At 54.3% G+C, this 22,328-nt stretch overlaps 1 protein-coding gene across 11 annotated transcripts in view; it reads right to left on the bottom strand.

Moving 5' to 3' along the window:
* Rap1gap (RAP1 GTPase activating protein) overlaps positions 1 to 22,328 on the bottom strand; it is a 62,217-nt gene that overhangs the window by 34,058 nt on the left and 5,831 nt on the right. For 2 of the 11 annotated variants that reach the window (XR_012450072.1, XR_012450076.1), the window contains exons 1-2: positions 13,735 to 13,837; positions 11,915 to 11,947 (exon numbers count right to left, since the gene is read on the bottom strand). The exons of 1 other annotated variant lie outside the window; for it this stretch is intronic. Coding sequence is in view for 4 of the 10 variants with exons in the window: in XM_074081070.1 (XP_073937171.1) it covers positions 11,915 to 11,947; positions 13,735 to 13,778 (77 nt within the window). In the remaining 6 variants the exon portion in view is untranslated. Of the gene's footprint in view, positions 1 to 11,914; positions 11,948 to 13,734; positions 13,861 to 22,328 lie in introns of those variants that run through there. 8 more of the 11 variants (XR_012450070.1, XM_074081070.1, XR_012450074.1 and 5 more) reach the window with 5 other exon arrangements.

Raw genomic sequence — 22,328 nt, 5'->3', positions numbered from 1 at the left:
GTTGAAAGTGAAACCACAGGGAGGCCTTTCCTTGTGGAGGGTCCACATTGCTTCTCTTCTCTGAGCCTGTTTCCTCGTCAGCAAAATGGGAGAGTAAGGGTCACCATATGGGATAAATTAGGTAACTTATGCACAATCTGACTAGCCTAGAGAGAAGTATACAGTAGGCGCTCAATAAATTACAGGCTCCTGCCTGGACGCACAGTATAGCATTAGAGTATAGGCTCTGGAAGCAGACTGCCTGTGTTTGAATCCTAACTGTACCACTTAATAGCTACATGACCTTGGACAAGTTATTTAACCTCTCAAAACCTGTTTCCTCATCTATGAGATGGTGATTAAGTGGTTGGGGCTGTAGCCCAGGGGCAGAGCACTTGTCTAGTAAGTGTAAGGCCCTGGTTCAATTCCCAGCACCACAAAAAAAAAAAAAAATGGGGATAACTACAGTGCCAGCCTGCAGGGTTGTGAGGACTAATGAGTTCACACATACAAAGTGCACCATAAACATTAGCTGTGAGCTTGTCCTGGCCTTCCCTCCTCTGCGTTTCTTCCTTCGTTGCTTCCTTAATAGGCTCCTGGGAACAAGGACCAGACTCCTGGGTGACAGTCATGAGAGGTGGACTAGAATTTAACCCAAGAGTCAGTGGGACAGACAAACTGCCAGAGTAAGGTGCCCAGCTATGTAAGGTTCTGAGCCCCTGTCCCCAAGGCAGGATGGGACTCTGGGTTCAGATCAGAGACTTGAGGTATGGCCTGGAGAAGCCAGGGGAACAGGTGTTTGACCAGCCCACCTCCAGGCACCTCTGCATTTGGAATCCACGTCCACTGGAGGCTCCTATGTCCTAGGGTGGAGACGGTGGACAAATCCTCAAAACTTTGAGCAAACGGAGTTGCCAGATCTGCTGGGGGCAGAAAAGATCTCGAGCGACCACTTTATTTTAGAGGCCTGTTTGGCCTCATCACCACTGAACTGTGCATATTCTTCAGCCCAGCAACTCCGCTTCTGGGGCTTCTCCATAAACACGCACACGCACAAAGATCTATGGACCAAGGTGTTCACTGCAGCAGGGTTGGCAAAAGCCCACATCTGGAAGTCGCTCCAAGGTGTACTAAAAGAAGGCTGGCCAACACATCAGGGCACATGCACACTGTGGAATAATAGGCAGCAGGGACAAAGGAGGCCTCTAGTCCTGATGGCAGGACATACTATTGCGTGAATAAAGCAAGCTATGAACAGCAGAGATCTATAGGTAAAACTTCAACGTTTCTGCTTCTGTGGCACAGGATTTTTTTTTTTTCTTTTTTTTGAGATAGGGTCTTGCTAGGTAGCCCAGGCTGGCCTTAAACTCCTGATCCTCTGCCTTGGCTTCCCAGGTGCTGTATTACAGGGCTACACTCCCATGCCTGGCTGAGAACTCGTTTTTGTAACTTAAAAACCTGAAAACTGGGCACAGTAATGTACCTCTGCAGTCCCAGCTACTTGGGAGACTGAGGCTAGCCTAGGCAACATAGCAAGACCCGTCTCTTAAAACACACACACACACACACACACACACACACACACACACACACAGCTCTGAGCATTTATTACAACATGGCTGAGTACCTGGATCCTTTGCCTTTTCCAATCACTAGAGAGGGGGAACTGATACAGGGAGGTCAACACTATGACCAAAGACCCCTAGCCAAGAGTGACACAGCCAGGCTGTCACTCACTCTGGCTGACTCCAGAGCCCTCAACTCTCTCCCCGACATTAGGCATCCATCGGGCAGCTGCTCTGAGGGCTGGGGAGGAGCAGAGGCAGCACATAAGGGATTCAGGCAGCAGAGCACAGACCTGTCCCTTGTGATGCAGGATACATTTGGGAAAATGAGGCATGGGAACAGCAGCCAGGAGTTCAGAGACTGCATTCATCAGCAGCTGGATTAAAAGCACGTGGGCACGCTTTGCTTTGCTTTAAGCCTTACACCCCCTCAATAAGCTGCAACACTGAGTAAAAAGAAAACACAAAGAGGAAAAAGAACAGCTCTCCTCCTGACCTTGCCCACTTGCCCCCAGAATGAGTGCAGTCTGGAAACTGAGCAAGACTATTAAAGACGCTTGTCCGGAGGACACTTTTCTATTGGGAAAATGAATCCTTTGATCACAAAAGTGTTTACAAAGGAAAATATTTATCTCAAGGATGGACACCTGGGCATCTGGAAGGACTCATCCTTTGTTTAAAAGGATGCTCAAAAATCTATGTCATAATGATCCAAATTTAATAAGCAGACCAAATTGATAAAACAGTGGAACAGCAGGAGTGATTAAATGTGCCAACTGTCCAGACTGAAGGGGACAAATTTGTCAAACCCTCAACCCACTTTCTCACCATAAATACCCCTAGTGTTAGAGCACTCATGGCACCTGTCATCAAATGTGCCGACACCTGTGTCTGAGCTGTGTATTGTCCTTTGTTTTACTAATAAATTTTCTTGGTCTTTATGCTGATGTGTCCTAAAATTCATTCTTGTGATACCACCATGAACTCAGTACCCAATGGCCAGGCAGAGGCCTCCTCCCTGTTCTGCTAGCACTAGGACCTCAGCTGTCCTGGACTGGGAGCCAGGTGACCTGGGGCTATAACCTGGGGCTGTAGACAGGGTAAGGTCCACCTCATTTGTAATGCAAACAGATTCTGCTTCCAGTTCCGCCCTGTGCCCCAGTTGCCCCAGGCTCACCGTGCCCAGTTCCACTCCTAGCACTCCCAGGCAGGTGGGTACAGTCTGGCTAAGCCTCTTCAATGGAGCTCTGAAATATTTTCTGTGTGGATCAACCTGGCTGTGGAAGATTTTGACCTTGAAGATCAACTGTGGGCTCAGTGAGAGCCTGGAAGATAATGGTTGGGCACCTGAGTCTGTGTGGGCCAGTGAACAGACCAGAAAGACAGTCCTGCGCTCAAACCCCAGCTGTGTTGCCTGGGGGACGTCCCTTCACCAACCTGAGCCTCAGATTCCTAAGCCGTACATGGTGTTGGCGACTCCTCACTGCAGGGCTGCTGGGAGAATTTGGTGACACAACCTGTGTGAAAGTTCTCCAGGCACGTGTGCACACGGGCACATGTGTATCTGGGACAATGTGCAGGAGCCAGGGTGGGTCCCAGCTGGACCCAGGTGCTGCTCAGAAGCTGCGGTGGTGGGGGTTTCTGACACTTGTTGAAGTGGAGCTGGGTTTCCTGCAGCTCTGCCTGGTGACACGAGAAGGGGTGTGTGACTCTGTGGGTGAGAAGCGGATGGGAGGCAGGCAGAGCGGGAAGTGGAGGTGGGAGAGAAAGTGCTCGTGCCGGGCGGGCGTGGGCTGGTGTGCACGCAGGATGACGATGTGCTGCCTCACGTGGCCCACGAGGCCTCACCCTGCCCAGCCCTCTTCCCTCCCAACCTCCCACAGCTCCTCAGGCCCCCGGTGCTCCCTCCCACCTCCAGGCCTTTGCACACGCTGTGCCCCTGGTTGTCATGCTCTTCCATCCTCCTCATCACACCTCGTGTGCTTCAGTCTTTCTGATACCCTCAGCTGTCCCAGAAGCTTGTCCAGGGCCAGCAGAGTGTGGTCAGTTTGGTTTGCATATTTCCTGGTGAACATCAGAGTAAAACCAGTCTGTTCCCAAGAAACAGGGCTACCTGGGGTCAAGACTGGGGCTGTTCCAGTCAGTGCCCAGTACTGGTCTGTGGTGGGAGTGAGTGTGTGTGCACACAATGGAGCAGTCTGCACAGGGCCACGCCTGTGAGTGTGGGTAGAGAAACTTGTGTGTGTGCATGTGTGTGTCTAAGTGGTCATCTCAAAGGACCTCTGGCCTCTCGTGCAGGAGGGCTGGGGAACGCTGAGGACTGGGCCAGTGCCCAGCTGGCTAGGGCAAAAGGGGAAGCAGGCAAAAGCCCCCTGGCCCCTACTTCCAAAATAGTCAGGCCCCGGGGTCTCTGTGCCTAACCACAACGCACCTCAGAGCAGTGGGAGAATAGCAGGCTGCAGACTGGCCATCCACTCAGCAGCAGCATCCCCCACCTCACCCAGCCTTCAGCCTACACAGCCTGGCTTCCCAGGGGCTGCTGCTCTCCATGCCTGCCCATTGCTACCCCACCGCTCACTTCCGTGGGCAGCAGGTCTGGGTCTGAGAGAAGGTGGGCTTCCTCCTCCCTCCCTTCCATCCAGCAGCTCCTGCTGTCAGGTTTGAACTGGGGAAAGGAGTTCTGTTCCTCCCTTGCACGTACTCTGTTCTGCATTTGGGTCATGCTTCCCACAGTGGCTCCTTCCTACCCGGCCTCAGAGTGGCCCCGGCAAAAGCAGACTGTCCCTTAGCTCATTTTCTGTCTGTCTCACACAGTGGAAGGTAACCTGTGTGAGGCCAGGGACCATGTCCATCAGGCTCCCTGCTGTATCCCCAACTCTTAGACCAGCACCTGGCACACACCAGGAACCCAGTAAGTATTTGCTGAATGAACAAATGGTTAATGGGAGCCTAGAAAGACTCCTATGAGGTAAATAGTATCCCTATTTACAGGTGTGGAAACTGAGGTTCAGAGAAGTTAAATCTCTACCTCAAGGTCACACAGCAAATAGCTGGACCAGGTCCTACAATCTAACCCCACTAGAATCATAGCGCATCAGTGTGTATCAGAGCCAGTCTTCCCATTTTATAGGTATGAAAATGACCCTCAGAGAATGGTACTTCCCCAGGTCACCTAGGCCTCAAATGTTCCTTCCCCTCTGTAGCCTGTGGTCTGAAATAGCTGGGCCACACCCTCTCTGCCTCACTCCCCATGAAGCAGAAGCTCCAACACAGATGCTGTACATGGAAGAAACCAATGCCCAGGAGCTGAGGGCCTCCGCAAGGTCACCAGCCAGGACTCCCAAGCCCAACGTCCATGGACAGTAGCAGGACAGGGCACAGCGAGCAGTGCTCACTCAGGTGTGCAAGGTGTAGGGAGGCCAGCTCTGCCTTGAGCAGGCACTGGGCCTTGCAGGCAGAGGCCAGCAGGGACAATGACAATGACAACGCAGTAGCCACAAGAGTGTCACCCACAGAGCCAGTTCTGCACTAGCCCCTGCTTTTGCCATGTCACACACTGTGTCATTTAACCCTGACAACATTTTCCAAGGCAGCCTGTGTGTTGCCCTTGTGCCACAGGTGAGGACACCAAGGCTCCCCGGCTTGCCAGGATGCAGGCAGTGATGACCCGAGCTCCCCAGTCCGGCACCACAGGCAGGGCATCAGGGCTGCAGGAGCCCCGGATGACTCAGTGTCACAGAGCAGGGCTGCAGGGGAAGGAGAGCACAGGACAGGCTGGCAGGGCGCTCAGAGCCTCCAGAGCACCCCACAGGAAGTCCCAGTGGGGCCTGTGGGACATGACCTTGGCTGCCTCAGCTGCCTTCACCTGCTAGGCCCAGCTTGGCCCTGTACCTGGTCTGTGCCACTGCCTGCTCTTCCTGGAACAATGTCTTGGATGGGTCCTCCCTCCCCACCAGACACAATCTCCCTGCCTCTCTCTCCCTCTGGACCTCACACACACAATGCCGTTTGGCCCACTTTCACATTGGGTCACCTCCGCCACGAAGTCTCCCTGCTCTCAGCCCCCACATCTCTACTTAGCACTGTGACCACCACTAGAAAGGTCTCTTCCTTTATTTCCCTGCTCCTCCACTGTGTCCCTGGTGCCCACCAGGCTCTGGCCCTCAGAGGGGTCCCCATACTAATGCTGGCTGAATTGCTTTGCTGAATGAATGAGCCACCATCTTGGGGAAGACTCAGAGCTCAGACATGCTGGAGGAGTCCCCTCCTTAGCCATGCACTCACTCTGGCCACTGCAGCACCCGACATTCCACTCCTACACAGTGTCTCTTTGGATTAATAATCGTTTCTCTCAAAATGTAAACACTTACAGACTCAGAGAATTCTCAAAACCCACCCCAGACTCACTTCGATCTAAGCAATACTGTCTCCATGGACATGGATGATGTGAGATTCAGAGAGGCAAAGAGGATTGGGTAAGGTCACACAGCAAGTAAGTGAAAGTCAGCATGGGTATTTATAACTGCAGAGCCTAGCTCTTTCCATGTACCACCCAAAGGGACCAGAGAGTCTGAGCATCACCAAGAGGTAGGGCCCAGCAAGGCTGAGCGGGCCAGGATTTCACAGCCACAGAACCCTGCCTTCATGGTGCTGAGGCTGGCATGGGCACTGTGCACGAGGGAGACAGGGGGCTCAATTCCCAGGCCACACAGGAAAAGAGCGGCAGCCCCAGAACCAGCCCCCATCCAGAGAGGGTCTGTTTCTCATCTCTGAAGCTACAGGGAAGTTTCCTGACCAAGAGTTCTCTCAGTCTGGGGCCCCACCCAGGGATCCCCCACCCAAGGGGCTGGCCTTCCCCACAGGAAGACAGGGACAACAGAGAGGCTGTGGCTTCAAGGCAGCAATAGCTGAGCTGAAGAGAATGAAAGGGGAGGGCGGAACCAGGATGAGCAGATGCAGATCTAGACAGAACAGCCTGGGGAGACACTGTCCTCACCTCCCTCGAAGGGCCACTGTGGCGGGGAGACCCCAAAGGGTACTCCTAGGCTTAGGCAGTGGCTCTAAGTAAGAAAGAGTTGTCTTGTCTAAGAGGTTAAAATTCTCTAAGATCCTACAGAGCCAGGAATCTGAGACTCAGTGGTTCTGTGGACCAGTCACTGACATATCCAGACTCCTATCCTACCTGCAGAACTCTGTTCACAATTTTTGTTGTTGTTTTTGTTGGTACTGGGGTTTGAACTCAGGGCTCCATACTTGCTAGGCAGGAACTCTACCATTTGAGTCACTCCACCAGCCCTAGGACCCTATTCACTTTGGGCTCTGCCAAGTGCTGGTGGCTCACACCTTTAATCCTAGCTATTCAGGAGGCAGAGATCAGGAGGATCATGGTTCGAAGCCAGCCTGGGCAAATAATTCCACCAGACCCTATCTCAAAAGAACCCTTCATGAAAAAGGGCTGGTGGAGTGCCTCAAGATGTAGACCCTGAGTTCAAGCCCCAGCAACACACACACACACACACACACACACACACACACACACACACACACAAATGGGCTCCTCCCCATCCACTCTCCAGACCCACCTCTGACCTCACTCTCTCTCAACCCTTCAGCCACTCTGGCCTCCTCACTACTTATAGGACTACTAAGCTTGTTCCTGCCTCAGGGACTTTGCACCTGCAGCTCCTTGTCTGCAAACCCTTATCCTCTACCCTACCAGCTCTTTGCATGGCTGGCTCCTCTCATTCTTCAAGTTTGGGTTCAAATACCACCTTTTCTGAAAACCTTTCATGACTCCTCCTTCTCCAGCCTTACAGCACAGAGTGAGAGGCAAGCTGGAGCCAGCTACTTAGGTTCAAACCTCAGCTTTCCCAGGAGACCTTGAACTGGTTACTTCACCTCTCTGCGCTAACCCAGGAATAACAACGGGACTTGGCTCATGGGTCCCTGTGACAATTAACTTTATCAATATGTACAAAGCCCGGCATGCAGCAAACTCCCAGGAAGGACCTGCGACCCTCACGTTTCATGGTACTGTTTGTCTCCCTGGCTTTCCATTTTACAGGTGAGGAAACGGAGGCCCAGAGAAGTGAAGTCCTGGCCAAACCAAGCAACCTGATGCAAGGGCGCAGCCCCCCCTTGTGGATAAACGTGGATAAATGACCACAGCTCTGCCACTCTGGCTCTGAGTGGCAAACAGCTGTGCGTCTAGACTACTACCTCAGTGCACCTCTGCCTACCCTCGTCCAGTGACTTGGGTCAGCCCAAGTCCCAGGCCCTCTCAGAAGTGGCTGTTAGAAGCCGGGCACCAGTGGCTCACGTCTGTAATGCTAGCTACTCAGGAGACAGAGATCAGGAGGATCGAGGTTCCAGCCCCGGGTAAATAGTTTACGAGACCCTATCTCAAAATACCAAACACAAACAAGGGCTGGTGGAGTGGCTCAAGTGGTAGTATACCTGCCTGGCAACTGTGAGGCCCTGAGTTCAAACCAAAGTACTGCCACACACACACACACACACACACACACACAAGTGGTTGCTGGCTGGGCAGGCAGGTAAGCTGAGGATCTGGGCCTAAGGGACCCTCACTCGGGCCATGCTGGGATGGCCGGTGCTGCCTGGACATTTGTCTCCACAGATCCCTGCCCAGCGGTGGGGGCAGGTGTGGGCTCAGGGCAGCTGCTGGCTCCCGGCCTGTCTCTGCCAGCTGCCCAATGGGGGCCTGCCCACCACATGCATAATAGATGAGGAGGCCCAGCGGGCTGCACCTGCCTGGCATTTCAGAGCCACTAATGAGGCCAGCCTGTGCTTCCTGCAGTAACACCAGGTTCCCAGGGATTCTGGTTGTGTGACCACCGAGAGGAGCCACCTAAGGACAGGGGCCACCTACCCAAGCCCACCATCAGTCAACAGCATGCAAGAGACAGAGAGGGCTGACAGCCTTGGTTCACCATTCACTGATCGTGCAGCCCAGGGCAAGCACGTCTCCTCGCTGAGCTGGTTTCCCCATCTGTAAAATGGGGACAGATAATGGTCTCTACTCTGGAATGAAATTATTCCAATGAAGCCCTTGGCCCAAGGCCTGGGACACAGGAAATGTACCACATACAGGAGCAGCTGGTACTAACACAAGAGGAAACATCTCAGTGGCCAGATGGCCCCTCCCAGTGGGGCACACAGGGCTCACAGTGACTTCTGTTTTGGGGGCAGAGGGGTCATTTCCTTCTCCCCTCCTCCCTCACCCTGCAGCCAGGACTGCCCCAGTTCTGTGGCTTCCAACTCTGATCAAGGTCCCCTCCTTGACAAGATACAGCTGGGTTCAAATTCAGCCAGTAGTGTGGTTTTGGGCCAGAACTTTTACCATCTTCAGTTTTGATTGTGGTCTCTAAAATGGGGACAATACAGCTTTGCAGGACTAGTGTCATGACTGAGTGAGGCCACCACGGCAAAGTGGCCGGCACATTGTTGGCGTCTCAGTCTTGCTGGTTCTGTCTCCTCCTCCCAGGGTCCCGGTTTTAAGGCCAAAGTGAACAAGTGAATGCAAGAAGGATTCCCAGAATCCTCCCCCCTGTGCAAATCCACCCAGCCACTCCACCACCACCACCTTCTCCCATCTGAACCCACTGGAAATGCCCAGCCCCCATTCTAGGACTTGTGGGTCACTCACCAGCCCCTAGCCCTCCCTCTGGGCCTCTTTCCCCTCATCTCTGCTCACCTACTCTGAGCTCCTCTGAGGGCCACCTGCCCCTGAGGGGTAAGGGTGGAGGTGTCAACCCCATCACATCTGCTTCAACCAGGCCTCGGTGTTCCTACTAACTTAATCCTTTTTTAAAGGGGAGTAGGCCCTCCCAGCCTACTGACAAACGTTGCATGCGTTTCACTCTCTGGGCACAGACGACGCAATTCCACAAACACTCATGAGGCCCTGGCTGGGCATGGGTAGCTCTGTGACCATGTGGGGAACAAAGTCATTTGTAGAGGACAGCCTGGCTGGTCCAGCGCTCCTGCTGCTCATTATGAGAACCAGCAAGAAAGGAAGTTAAGCAAGCCTGCTTCCCAGAGCTCAGAGCCTGCCTCATGCTTCAGGGCTCATGCACAACAATGCCACTTCCACCAGTGTCACCTCACTGAAATGTCCAGCTCAGCAAATGCCATCAAGTAAGACTCGGGGTGGGGGGCAGGGAGGGGATGACCTACCCAAGGTCCCACAACTAGAATGTGCTAGAGGCTGATTCCACCCACATTCATCAGACTCCTGGGCCCAGACTCTTTTGTTCTTGCCCAGGAATGACCACAGGTGTGTGATAAACAGGAGAGAGGTGCTGAGGGAGCAGGGATGTGATGTGGCATCAGTAAAGAAAACCCAAGGCAGGTGGCGATGTTGGTGGCTGGGGGTGGCATGAGGCCTGCAGGATGGGAGTGGAGGGAGGTCCAGGGGAGGGGCCATGTAAGCAAAAGCACAGTGGGGCTGCTGACCATGGCCGTACTCCTGTGGGCCAGAGATGCAGCCACTGGGAAAGTGAGCCCCTGCTGGACAGGGGCAGGGACTGGCCTTGAATGGAGACCAACACGAACAGTCAAAGTGGCCACTGATAGCCAGACACCAGTGGCTTAGGCCTGGAATCCTAGCAACTCAGGAGGCAGAGATTAGGAGGGTTATGGTTCAAAGTCAGCCTCGGGCAAATAGTTTGCAAGGCCCTATCTTGAAAAAACACATCACAAAAAAGAGCTGGTAGAGTGGCTCAAGGTGTAGACCCAGAGTTCAAATCCCAATACTGAAAAAAAATTGCCACTGATAACTAAGTACTGAGCACTGAGTAGACACCATGTATAGGTTGCAGTGAGCAGTTGGTTTCCAGGGGTTGAGAAAGCCCAAGATTAGCACCTTGGACAGCAGTTCTGGCAAGGAGGGTGCTGCAGAAGGCATCCTGGGGAGTCCAGGATGTCAACCGAGGCCATAGAGGGGAACGGTCTTCCCCAAAGTCACACTGACTTTTCCCAGTCAGTTACCATCAATCCTGGGCCCTTGTCTCTAACTCTTGGTTCAGGGGTCCCTAGAGTGGACCTTCTGGGTCACCCCTACATTTCCAAGTCTTCCCTCAAGTGAATCCCTCACTCAGAAGCCCCACTCAGAAACTCCCACACCCTGGAGGCCTTGGGACAGAATGAATGAGATTCTGAGCTCTGCACAGAGCCTAAAAGATCAGTTCTCCTGCTGTGTTAACTTTGGCAAGTCACTTCCCCTCTCTGTGCTTCATGTTCTCATACTGATTAGAGGAAACAGTCCACAGCTGAGAGCTGTGCTAAAGATAACACGAGAATATTCATGTCAGGCACCTAACAGAATGCAGCAGGAAAGGCAGCCTCTTCCTCACCTCTGTCTGTACCTCCCCCATCCTTCCCCCTGACTCTGAGGATAGCACACTGTTTTGCACGTAGGAGAGACTTAAATTGACAGGGAGATAAAGCCCAGAAAGGGAGAGTAACTGGGCTCAGGTCACACAGAGTAAAAGGGAAATGAAAAGGCCGCCCCGGAGCTCAGCCTGGGCACCCCATGAGCCTCCTGCCCCAGAGCTCCAGGGGGCAATGGTGCCAGTTAGGAGGGGAATGCAGACTCCAGGCAGTCCTCAGCAGGGGCAGGAAGCAGGAGCAGAGCTGTGGGGGTCTCTCCAGCTGGAAGGGAAGTGGGCGCAGGAACAGCCAGCTGGGCAACGTGATGCCAGTGCCAGGAAAGCCAGGGGGTGCCCACCTGTGGGGCACTGGGTGCTGAGATGAATCACAAGGTGAGGCTGTACCTCTGCCCACCACCTCTTGCCTCTCTCCAAAAAGAGGGTGTCCTCAGTCACCGGAAATGGGAGGCAGGAGGGCATCTGAGAGGTTTGTACAGATGGGACGAGAGGTTTTGGGTGTCAGTGGAAAGGCAGGGCACCCCCAGCACAGCTGGGAACCACTGTGGTATGGGAAGGATTAGAGAACATAAAAAGGAAGAGGACCTTTCAAGTGAGTGCCTATTACTTGCCAAATTAGTTTGCTTGAGTTTTACAGCCTTACACTCCATTAAACAGGCACCAGATCCCCATTCAACAGATGAGAAAACCAAGGTTCAGAGAGGCTAGTGCAACATTGAGATCACACAGGCAATGGCAGAGCTAAAACCTGAACCTGATTTGTTTGACTCCGAGGCTAAGCTCCAGAAAGAATTGTGGGGGACAGCAGAGGGGTACTCAGGAAAGGGTTTCCCATCCCCTTTCCAAGAAGGATGGTGGGGGGTTGGTGGGTCCAGCCTGGCATTATAGGGGGTAAGAGAGTATTGGGGTGCCCCAGGGATCAGCCAGGGCAGCCCAGACCCTCCTGAGGGGCCCAGTACTCACCACACACTCTGGCTAGAGAAGGACTTGTCCACCCTGAAACACAGCAAGCAGGGCAGCCAGTGAGGGTGTGCTCCAAGAGTGCCAGGTACCCTCCCTGTGTCCTGGGGCTGCAGGACATTGAGCTGGGGGCATGGGAAGGTACAGGGGCTACAGAGTAAGGAAGAGGCAGGATTGGGGGCCATGGTGCAGGGGCTGGGTCAGCACAGTTGGGGTCAATAATACTGGGTGAGGTGAGGAAGGACAGTGTGACTTCAGCAGTGTGGGGTCAGAACAAGAATGCGGAGGCATGGCTGGGCTAGCCCAGAACACTCCAGACAGGCTTGGAGGTTGGCGGGGCAGGAAGACCGCTTTGCTCCCCACAAGCCCCATAGCTCTCAGGCCCAGCCCTGGAGCTGGCTTGCATCCACCCAGGGACAATGCCTGGGATGGGAGGAGGTCCATGGAGGGCTTCCTCCCTTCGTCTACCCCCAACTCACATATCTGGGGCCCCCAAGAGTTCCCTGTAGGTCGGTCCAGGTTTCAGGAGAGTGGGTGAGAGGTGCCCCTTCCAGGCTCTCCCCTGCACTCTTCTCTGGGGACACCTTGGGGTAAGGGAAGGCAAGGGCTCCACTTTCCTGCCCAGTGGGGGGCCATGGGGCTGGGGGTATGTTGGGACAACAAATAGCTCTTGCCCTCTGCCTGAGGCAAGCGGGGAATGGAGAGGGAGCCAAGAACTAGACTCTGCCAGCTGAGGGGTGGGGGTGACTTCTGGGGAGGCAGTGCTGGGGCTCCCAGGGGTCAGCTAGGGCGGAAGTTGGCTCTGCAGGCAGGAAAGTGAGGCCAGGACACCCCTGGGTGTCAGCTGGTCAGGAAGCTCAGCCCAATCCAGGATCCTCCTTCACCTGACAGCTAGCAAGGCCCCATAGGGAGGGCAGCCTCTGTGTCCCCCACCTCACCCCACCCTTCTGCAGGGACCCCCTCAGAGGTTGAGTGCAGAGAGCGGAACACCTTGGAAACACTCCCGCTGCTCAAGGAGCACCAGCAGCCTCATGTAGCTCCAACTCCCCAAAGGGGACCTGGGTGTCCTCTGACCCCAGGAGACTGGTGAAAGTCAAGCAGCTCCTTGGCTGGCCTAGAGGGGACTCTGGGTCCAGTCTGTGTAACCCATCCTCCTCCCAATTGGCAGAATCTTTGCCTCTGGCAAGAGTCTCCCATCCCACCTCTGCACACCTTGGAGGTGGGCGCTTGGAGTCAGGAGGGACAGTCACCCCAAGATGGGCCAGCTACCACTTTGGTCACCCCCTGAGCTTCCCAGGCCCAAATTTGAGATGAGAGGTTCTGGCCCCGGTGCCAGACGGGAGGGGGCTACTGATGGCTTCCAGCTGCCCCTCTTCCAAAGCCTCAGTGGAGGGGCCCGTGGCTGCAGAGACAAAGTAGGGGACCAAGCAGGGCGTCCCTCGACTTCCTGCTCGCATCTATCCATGCACTCACACACGCGTGTACACACAAGTAGTCATGCTCTCAGACACGGCCCTACACTCACGTCCCCATCCTTGCACGTGGCCACCTAACCGGAGCCCACAGGCGCACACGCACAAACACACCCAGACTTGCCAACCCAATGGCCCCGCTTCCCACCCCCGCAACGCTAATCCCGCGTGCACACACGCACACACACGCGCGCGCGCGCACACACACACACACACACACACAAGGACACACACATACCGGGCGGAACCACCCTAATCCCGGCACGCAGCGCACGACTGCGCACGCGCTCACCCTGTGCGCACCCCGCGCTCAGCCCGCCCGCACCCCGCCCGCACCCCGCCCGCACCTACCCTCCATAGGCGCCGAAGGTGAAGCTGCGCTTCCGGCCGCTCATGGTGCCGCCGCCGCCGCCGCCCGCGCCGGGTCACCGTGGCAACGGTCGCCCCGCCCGGCCCAGGCCGGGATCGTCCGCGCCCCCGCAGGGCTCCGTCCAGCTGCCGGGCCGGGCAGCGGGCGCAGAAAGGGCCGCTTGTTCGCACCGCCCTCGGCGGCCGGCCGGGCTGCGCTGCACGCCCCGCCCCTCCCACGCTCCGACCCGGGCCCGGCCCCACCGAGCGGTACCGCCTGCGGACCTCCTGGGGCGACACCCACTGGAGCCACCTAGCGCTATCTGCGGAGCTGTCCCTGTCATCCCCAGGGGGAAGTCATAGCAGCCAAGGCCAAATTGTCCTGCACCGTGGGCAAGGGACCCAGAATTTCTCATCTGCAAAATAGGACTAATCGGGCCCGTGTCCTGGTCCCTGTGATGACAAATGAGTTAACGCCCGTACAGTTAGTGCCCAGCCCAGATCCTGACTCACTGCAAAAAGCCCAGTCCTGTCCCGGGCCAGACGCTGGGCTTCAGGCGCACAAATGAGCAAACGGAGAACAGAGCCCACTCTCATCCCACTCTGCCCAGCCCAGGCCCCCAGGACGCCCCGGGGAGCAGGAGAAGCAAAGGGGTGGGGATGCCTGGCCCCCTCTTGAAAATTCTTCCAGTCCAGGTTCCTTCACACAGCAGACTTTGGAGGGGAATTGGACTGAGTCTTGAAGCCTGTCATCTGTTTGCTGCACCCAGCTGGCCCAGACCTCATGGTCCAGTGGTCTGACCCAAGTAGAAAAGTGTCAGTTGACATTGGGGACAGTAGCCCTGCCCTCAGGACTCACCCCACCTGCAAAAGCTTCACCATTGAGGGAGAACTATTTCTCCATGCCATGCACCAGGGAGGCTCCCCGAGCCTGGAGGGTTTCTATGAGGCTTTCTGCTTAAAGGAATGGTAGAGAAGTGGGAGGGGGAGGGGGGTGAGGAAAGGCCCACCAAGGGCACAAGGACCAGGTGGCAGGGACTCTTCTGCTAGGTTAGCTCCATCTTTCCCTGGAAAATGACCCTGTGAATCAAGTCTCCACAGTTCCCTCACCCAGGAAGGGGCAGGTAGTGCCAGGTTTTCCCCTTCAGACAAAAAGAATTTGGAGCCTTCTTTCCCAATAGTACTTCTGTCTCAGGGAGCTGCCTAAGCCCTGGTCTGTTCACAACCTTTTCTCCAAACACTCAGATGGGCTGAGCTGCCCTCAGCGGAGTCCTGAAGAGTTCAGAGCCAGGCGGGAATGTCTCAGTTCTCACCCCAAGAACCACCCGAGTTGGTTTTGAGCCCTCAGAGCAGGCTCTGGCTCATCCTTGGCTCCCTTGGCAGGGTGTTCACTTGCTGCCCTGGGCTGGACTGCAGACTCCTGGGTGGAGGGACCACTGCAGAGGAGTATGGGACACCCACTCAGCACAGGGCCATCAGGTGGGACTGGGAGAACCAGATCACCAAAGAGGGAACAAGCCTCTGCCCCTCTCTCTCCTTCCCTCCCTTCCTTCCTTCTTCCCATTTTTCCCCTTCCCTTCCTCCCCCTCCTTTCCTTTCTCCTTTCCTTCCTTCTCCTCCTTCCCTTCCTTTCCCTTCTCCCTTTTCTTCCCTCCCTCCCACCCTTCCTTTCTTCTGCAGCAGGGGCTCCCAGAGAGGAGAGGGGTGGAGTGCCCAAGGACCCTGGAGCTAGCCTGGGCTATGGGGGTGTGTGTGTGTAGTGTTAAGCAGGGGCCCAGGGCCCCAGTCCCAGCTGAACTTCTGTACTCCCTGGGCATGGACCTCAGTCTTGCGAGTCCAATTTGAGGAGGCTAATTCCTGAGTGGGCTCTGCATGCCCAGTTGGCAGGGAGGCGAAGGAACCTCCAACATGCCAAGTTTCTCAGCCGGGCCTGGCCCCATGGAGGCCCTGCTGGTGCTGGGACAGTGGGCCCTTGAGAGGGGCCATGGGGGCCGCAGGGTTCCCACCAAAGACAAAGGGCCCAGTGTGGGCTCTGGCCTCTGGGTTCTGGCCAGCTGCAGCTGCCTGCTTGGCAGAGGATGGGAGTGGGGGTGGTCAGTGAGGGTCATGTTCCCTCAGCCTGAGAGCAGGACACTCCCTGACCAGCTCTTGGTCTCTTGGAAAACAGCAGGATTTCAATGCTCCTTCTTAACCTGCAAGGCCACCTCCAAGAAAGTATCCTCTGCATCATAGCATGTGAGCCTGAAGACAGTGGCCAAGGTTGAGGGACAGTGAAGCACACACTTACATCCTCAGCCTTGTGAACCCTTCCAGGGCTCAAGTCCCAGCTCTCCCACTTGTCGGCTGTGTGACTCAGGGCAAGGTAGTTAACTCTTCTGAGCCTCAGTTTCTTCATCTTCGAAGTGGAGCTGGTGATGAAATACCTCAAAGGGTTTTGCTAAGGATTAATAGATGACTAATTATAAGCCATTGAGAATGGTATCTGGCATTTGGCATGTGTTTGTCAAACAAAACATTTGCTGCAGTATCATTTATATTAGGCTTAATTATATGAAATTGCCATTTCTATAAAGCTAGCAAAAATTTATTAGTAAGAATTTAAAAACAAACTGGATGGCCAACCAGAGAGAACTGGATAGATTATGTTCCACTTATCCCATGCAGAACAAAAAGGGACAAATCTATGTGTGACCATGTGGAACAACCTCCAAGACACACAGACACAGACACACACACACACGAGGCACACATGCACACACACAGGCAGCATAATAAGGACCCGTCGTGGATGCACCTAGTTTTGGGACCATAATACATTATGTAACACCCCACAGACACTGGCCTCTATGGTCCACTGTGACAAGGACTTCACTCCCTCCACCGACACAGAGTGGCCACTTACAGACTGACACTGGGAGGTCTTTGCTGTCTTAGGGGACAAGATAGAGTCCCTTCCTCCTTTGCCTTCAGCCTCTCACCTAGGAAACAGGGCCACGCTGCCCTTCAGAGTTCAGGCCTCGCTGCAGGAGGAAGCCTTCCCTTGTAAGCCCCCTACATTTGCACCCAAGTTGTTCAGACACGTGCCACACTGTGCGAGGGAGGAGGGAAGGGTGCAGGGGTGGAGGGCTGCAGAATTCCCTTTCCAAGTTCACCCTGGGTTGAACTCTGGGAGTTCCACCCACCTGCCTGCAGCTCCCCATTCCCAGTCACAAGCAGCAACAGCAGGGCAGAGGGAGGAGCAGCCCCTGGGAAGATCTCAGGCCCAGGCTCCAGCTGTGGCTGGTAGGCCCACTTTTGCCAGGGTCCCAACAACTTCCTTCCCTCCGCAAATCCTTCCCAGTTAGGATATCTTCTTGGAGCCTACTGGGCAGGAGACACATGGTTCTGGTCTTCCTGCTCTGGTCCAGACAACTCCTGAGTGATCTGCATTAGTCAGTTTTCCTCTCTGGGCCTCAGTTTGCTCTTCTGTGAAACACTCACACTTGCTTTGCTGGGCTAAAGACATCACAGTGGAAAAATGCATTTGCCTTGAGAGAATTCCATCAGAGTTAGCACTGTCATTCAGAGGGCAGGAGCCAGGAAAGCTATACCAGGGAGACTCCCACTCGAGGAACACTTGTACATCAACTATCCCCTAGCCCTTCATGTGGGTTAGCAGCCTGGGTAAGCCATCCTAGAACCTCAGTGGTTTACGTGGATTTATTATTTATGCTTATTATTTTTGTGGTGCTAGGGCTTTGAGCAGACTAGGCAGGCACTGTACCACTGAGCTACAGCCCCAGCCTCACAAGTATTTTTTGGTGTGACTTTAATGCATAATAAAATTTTCAGAGGTGCAACTCCTGGAGCCATTGTGAAATAGAGGTCAGGGGCCATGACGTGATTTTCTGCTCTTAAATCTAAAGATAGGAGTGGGAGGCAAAGGGGTGAGGGAGAGCAATGGAAGGGGTTGAACGGACCAAAGTAAAGCACACCCACACTGGGCCTGCATGGAGACGCCCCTTTGAACATCAATTTATTAATAAGGAAAACCAGGACTGTAAAATAAGTACAGTGAGTGTGTTTGTGTGGGTGGGCACTAGTGGGAGAGGGGAGGGTGAAAGAAGGAGATTAAGGTATATAGCAGATGGGCTTCATACACCTACATGAAACAGAACTAAGAAACTCTTGCAATTGCTTTAAATGGGATGGGGAGGGGGTTAAGGGGGAGAGATGATGTAGAAAATGTAAATAATGTACAATATAAGACTAATCGGAATTGTTACTATGAATATCCCCCTGTATAATAAACATATCCTAATAAAAAAATTGTAAAAAAAATCTAAAGATAGCTTAGCACAGTGGCTCAGACCTGTAATCCTAGCTACACAGGGAAGCACAAACAGGAAGATCCCAGTCCAGGACAGAAAGGGCATAAAGAGAGAGGGCCTATCTCAAAAATAACCAATGCAAAAAGGGCTGGTGGAGTGGCTCAAGTGGTACAGAGCCTGCCTAGCATGCGTGAGGCCCTGAGTTCGAACCCAGTACTGCCAAGAAAAAAAAATCTGAAGATATGGCTCTATAAATAAAAACATTTGGTTACTTCAGTACCTTACTCGTCTAGGCAAGCAGAGAGCTTTTTGCTTTTCTTACGGCAATATGTCGTTGGTTTTTGAAATTAGGTGTGTAGGTAGGATTATGTAGAAATGTCATTACAGGAAAATTAAAAAATGCTTTTCACGACGTGTTCTGAACCGAGCCAGGGAGTCCGCCGCGGTCCCTGGCGCCCCCACCTGGCCACCATAGGAACTGCAGGGCAGAGCCGGACGCGCTCCAGGACCAGGGACAGCGCCCCAGGACCACGCCCGGGGCGTCTCTCCGGGCAGAGTGAGGACCCCGAGCCGCCCGCCCAAGGATGCGCCGAGTCCCAATCCACCCCCTACGCCCTCTCTCCTCCCCTCGTGTGGGGCGGCCCCAGAGCCTGTTCTCCCTTCGCCGCGCCTCTCCCGGCCCACCATGGCACACCTGCGCCACAATGCGGCACCTGCCCGCCGCCCACCGTGTTCCTTCCTGCCCTCTCCCACCCGCCTCTTTGCTTCTCTGTGCGTCGATCACAGAGCCGCACCTACGCGCCCTGGAACCTCTATGATCCCCATAACAGCCGGGTGAGATCCATCACGCAAGAGCTGTATGTCTGCCATGACTGATGGGGAAACTGAGGCTGACAAACAGCAGGTTCCTTCGCTCCCCAAGACCTACATCCCCATCACACATGTTCCAGCCCAGGAACAACGGCAGCTACTCGCTCTAGAGGCCCTGTGAGAACACTGTCATTCAGACCTATGTCCATCCTGCAAAATGTCCAATCGTCTTCCCCATTCCACAGGTCAGGAAACAGAGGTTCCCAGGGGCTGAGTGGCCCACCCAAGGGTCAGTGGAGGTACAAATGGCTATAAAGACCCTCTGAGGATTTTCAGTCTGAGTCGCTCTCAGGGACACTCCTGCCAAGTAGAAAGCACTTAGAACACCACACGCTGCCCTCCCACCCTCAGAGGCTGGGGTGGGGTAAGACATGGGGCCCCCACACTCCTCACAGAGCACTGCCTCCCCATTCTCCCAAACTGTAGCCTCACAAGGCACCTCCCCAGCAAACTAGGTGCTTAGTAGGTGCTGCTTAGCCAAAGCCTTGCCTTCCAGAAACCAAGGTTCAAAAACCACAGCCACACAGCCTGGGCACAAAGCCTGGCCACGGGGCAGGGCAGAGGCAGCTTAAGGGCACAGAGTAGGGTTTCAGCTCCCACAGCTGGAAATGGGGAAACACCAGCTTTTAGCTCACAGGCTGGTGGCGAGTGTTAACTGTTCACAAACTTAACACAGCATCTGTACCCATGAAGGGCTGGCATGAAGATGGTTATTAATATGGCTGCCAGCAGGGGCACCTTTGGGCAAACAAAGCCCAGGAACCCCTGCTGAGCCCTATTCCCCATTTCTCCCAGGGATAGATCAGATATGCCCTGGGTAAGCACAGGGGGCAGAGGAAGGCATGAAGGCTAATCTGTGGTTAGAATGAAGTCAGAGGACAGTCAGCCATCCTGCCAGGGGTAGAGAGTTTCAGGGCATCTGGAGCTCTCCTGCCTCGCTGCTTAATCTCTGACCCTCAACCCCACCATTTCCATGGTCACCTCATCATTGTAAGCACTTTGTGAATGTTCAATGAATGAATGAGGCCCTAGGTTGGCCATGAACAAAAGGACAAAATCAATTTTATTCCTGTCATACCACCACAGGGCTTGGCATCAGTATGGGTTTGGAATCAAATGGATCTGGGTTTGAATCCCTGCTCTGCCACTGGATGCTGATTTTGGGTCATTTCCATAACCTCCCAAAGACTCAGTTTCTTCATCTGTAAAAGGGGATGATAGCTGGGCGCTGGTGGCTCACGCCTGTAATCCTAGCAGACAACAGGAAGACTGCAGTTTGAAGCCAGGCTGGGGCAAACAGTTCACGAGACCCTATCGCAAAAATACCAATCACAAAAAAGGGGTGGCAAAGTGGCTCAAGTGTTAGAGCATCTGCGTAGCAAATATGAGGCCCTGAGTTTAAACCCCAGTACCACCAAAAAAAAAAAGGGAAGGGATGATAGTGATAATAATTCCACTTATCTTGGAGGTTGTTTTAAGACTCTGTAAAGGGCTCTTCCATAACACAGGAGACACCAATAAATGGGGCTGTCGGCTGGGCATGGTGGTACCCACCTGTAATCATAGAACTTGGGAGGCTGAGACAGGAGCATTGCAAGTTCCAGGCTAGGCTGGGCTATATAACAAGATCTTGTCTTGAAAAACAAAACAAAACAAAAAATGGTGGGATGTCTTTAGTACTGCTACTGAACATGGGCTGATAAAACCACAAACTAAGTCCAGACTAAGTCCTAAGCTCAGTTCCACACTGGCTCACAGTGTCATTTGGAAAGGTCCCTGCCCTCTCTGGGCTCATTTCCTTGTCAGTAATAATGGCTCTCCAAGGGCCCTTCTTAATGTAGCCCCAGCCCCTGGGGATAGCAGGCAGGGCAGCATCTAGGGAAAGGGGCAGGACTGAAGTTCAAACACTGGGGCTGTCCTCACATCTGCAGGACCTGCCCTGCAGCTCCCAGCTCCCCCTCCTTGTGGCCTATCCTGGAGCCCAGCACCCCGGACTGGATTTGGCAGAGATTCCCAGCAACCGTACTTCTCCTGCCCCGCTCCGCCTGTGTGAACACCCGCTTTGGAAACCCAAGAAATACTCAGCCTCAGAGTTGGAGAGGAGCCCACGGAGATCAGCTGGAACAGCCCCCTCGTTTTACAGATAATAATTATTACAATTATGCCCGATGGAAGCAATTCACAAAGGGCTCTTGCATCTGGGTTGCCTCCACGTGTGTGCTGAGCCCTTGGGACTGGCAGGCCTCTTGTGCTGGTTGCTACCCCTCCCCCCACTCTGTGGCTGAGGAAACTGAGGTTCAGAGAGGTTAGAGATGGACCTTGGGGCACACAGCTGCCCTGATACCGGGTGCCAGTCCAGGTCTCTTCCCCTGAGCCCACTGTACCACCCAGGTCCCATGTGATACGGGTGCGCTCTGTATCAGGGATGGGGCTGGTTCTGAGAGGTCTGAGTGAGGACAGGGCAAGTACCAGTGAGGTTCTGGGATGCTTGGTGATGCCCGCCTTCCTCCCTGTCATGGGACATCTCCCCCCTCCCTCCTCACCTTCTCCAGGCAGCCACTGACAGACTGATGGGCAGAGCCCCAGGTTTCCTAGGACAGCCTAGCACCCCTGACCATGGCAGCCCCTGGTCAGACAGCTCCCATTCCTCAGGGGAGAGCCCATCTCATTCTGTATTTCGTACACAAAATGGTCAACCATAGAGTCAGGGACAGCTTCTCATTCAAATCTCATTCCCAGCCCCTTATCAGCTGGGTGACCTTAGGCAGGCTACTTAACCTCTCTGAACCTCTCATGATGGCTAATAACAGCAACCATCTTTGAGAAGTAAGTAAAAGTGCTTTGCAGTGGGCTGGACACACTGTAAGTGCTCAGTTGAAGCCCCACCTGTGTTCTACTCTTCACATCTCCCCTGCACACACAAACACCACCAGAATCCTCCCAGAATCCCCAGCCAGCTGTGCAGGTCCCACCCTGACAGGGCAGACCTGACAGCATAGGAATGGGGCCAGAACAGCGGGCAGGTCCCAGGCTTCTCTGTCTTGCAGAGGACCCCAGCCAGGGTCTTCTTCACCCTTCCAGCCAGGGAGGGGTGTGGGCCTGGTGTCCTAGGGGCTCTGCCCAGCCTTGTTCCTGGAGACTTCAAGTCCTGAGGGAGGGCTACAAGGTAGAAGGTTGGTGTGCACGGATAAGCCTGGAGCCCACCTATCCAGAGCTTCAGTTCTGTGGCATCCTTAGCCTCCCCTGATGGCTATCACAGGTCCTGCAGCAATCTGCCATGGGTATGTGCTCTCTGTCTGAACCTCCAACGTTGGGGAGGGTGGGAGGCTCATCAGCCCAAGTCTCATCTTGGCAGTCTCTTGCAGTTCATTACACTGCCCATTTGAGAATGGGGAAATTGGGACTGTCCCAGGAGTT

The sequence above is a fragment of the Castor canadensis genome, chromosome 7 (genome assembly GCF_047511655.1).
Source record: "Castor canadensis chromosome 7, mCasCan1.hap1v2, whole genome shotgun sequence".
Taxonomy (NCBI): Eukaryota; Metazoa; Chordata; class Mammalia; order Rodentia; family Castoridae; genus Castor; species Castor canadensis.
This window is presented reverse-complemented; position numbering and strand designations above follow the sequence as displayed.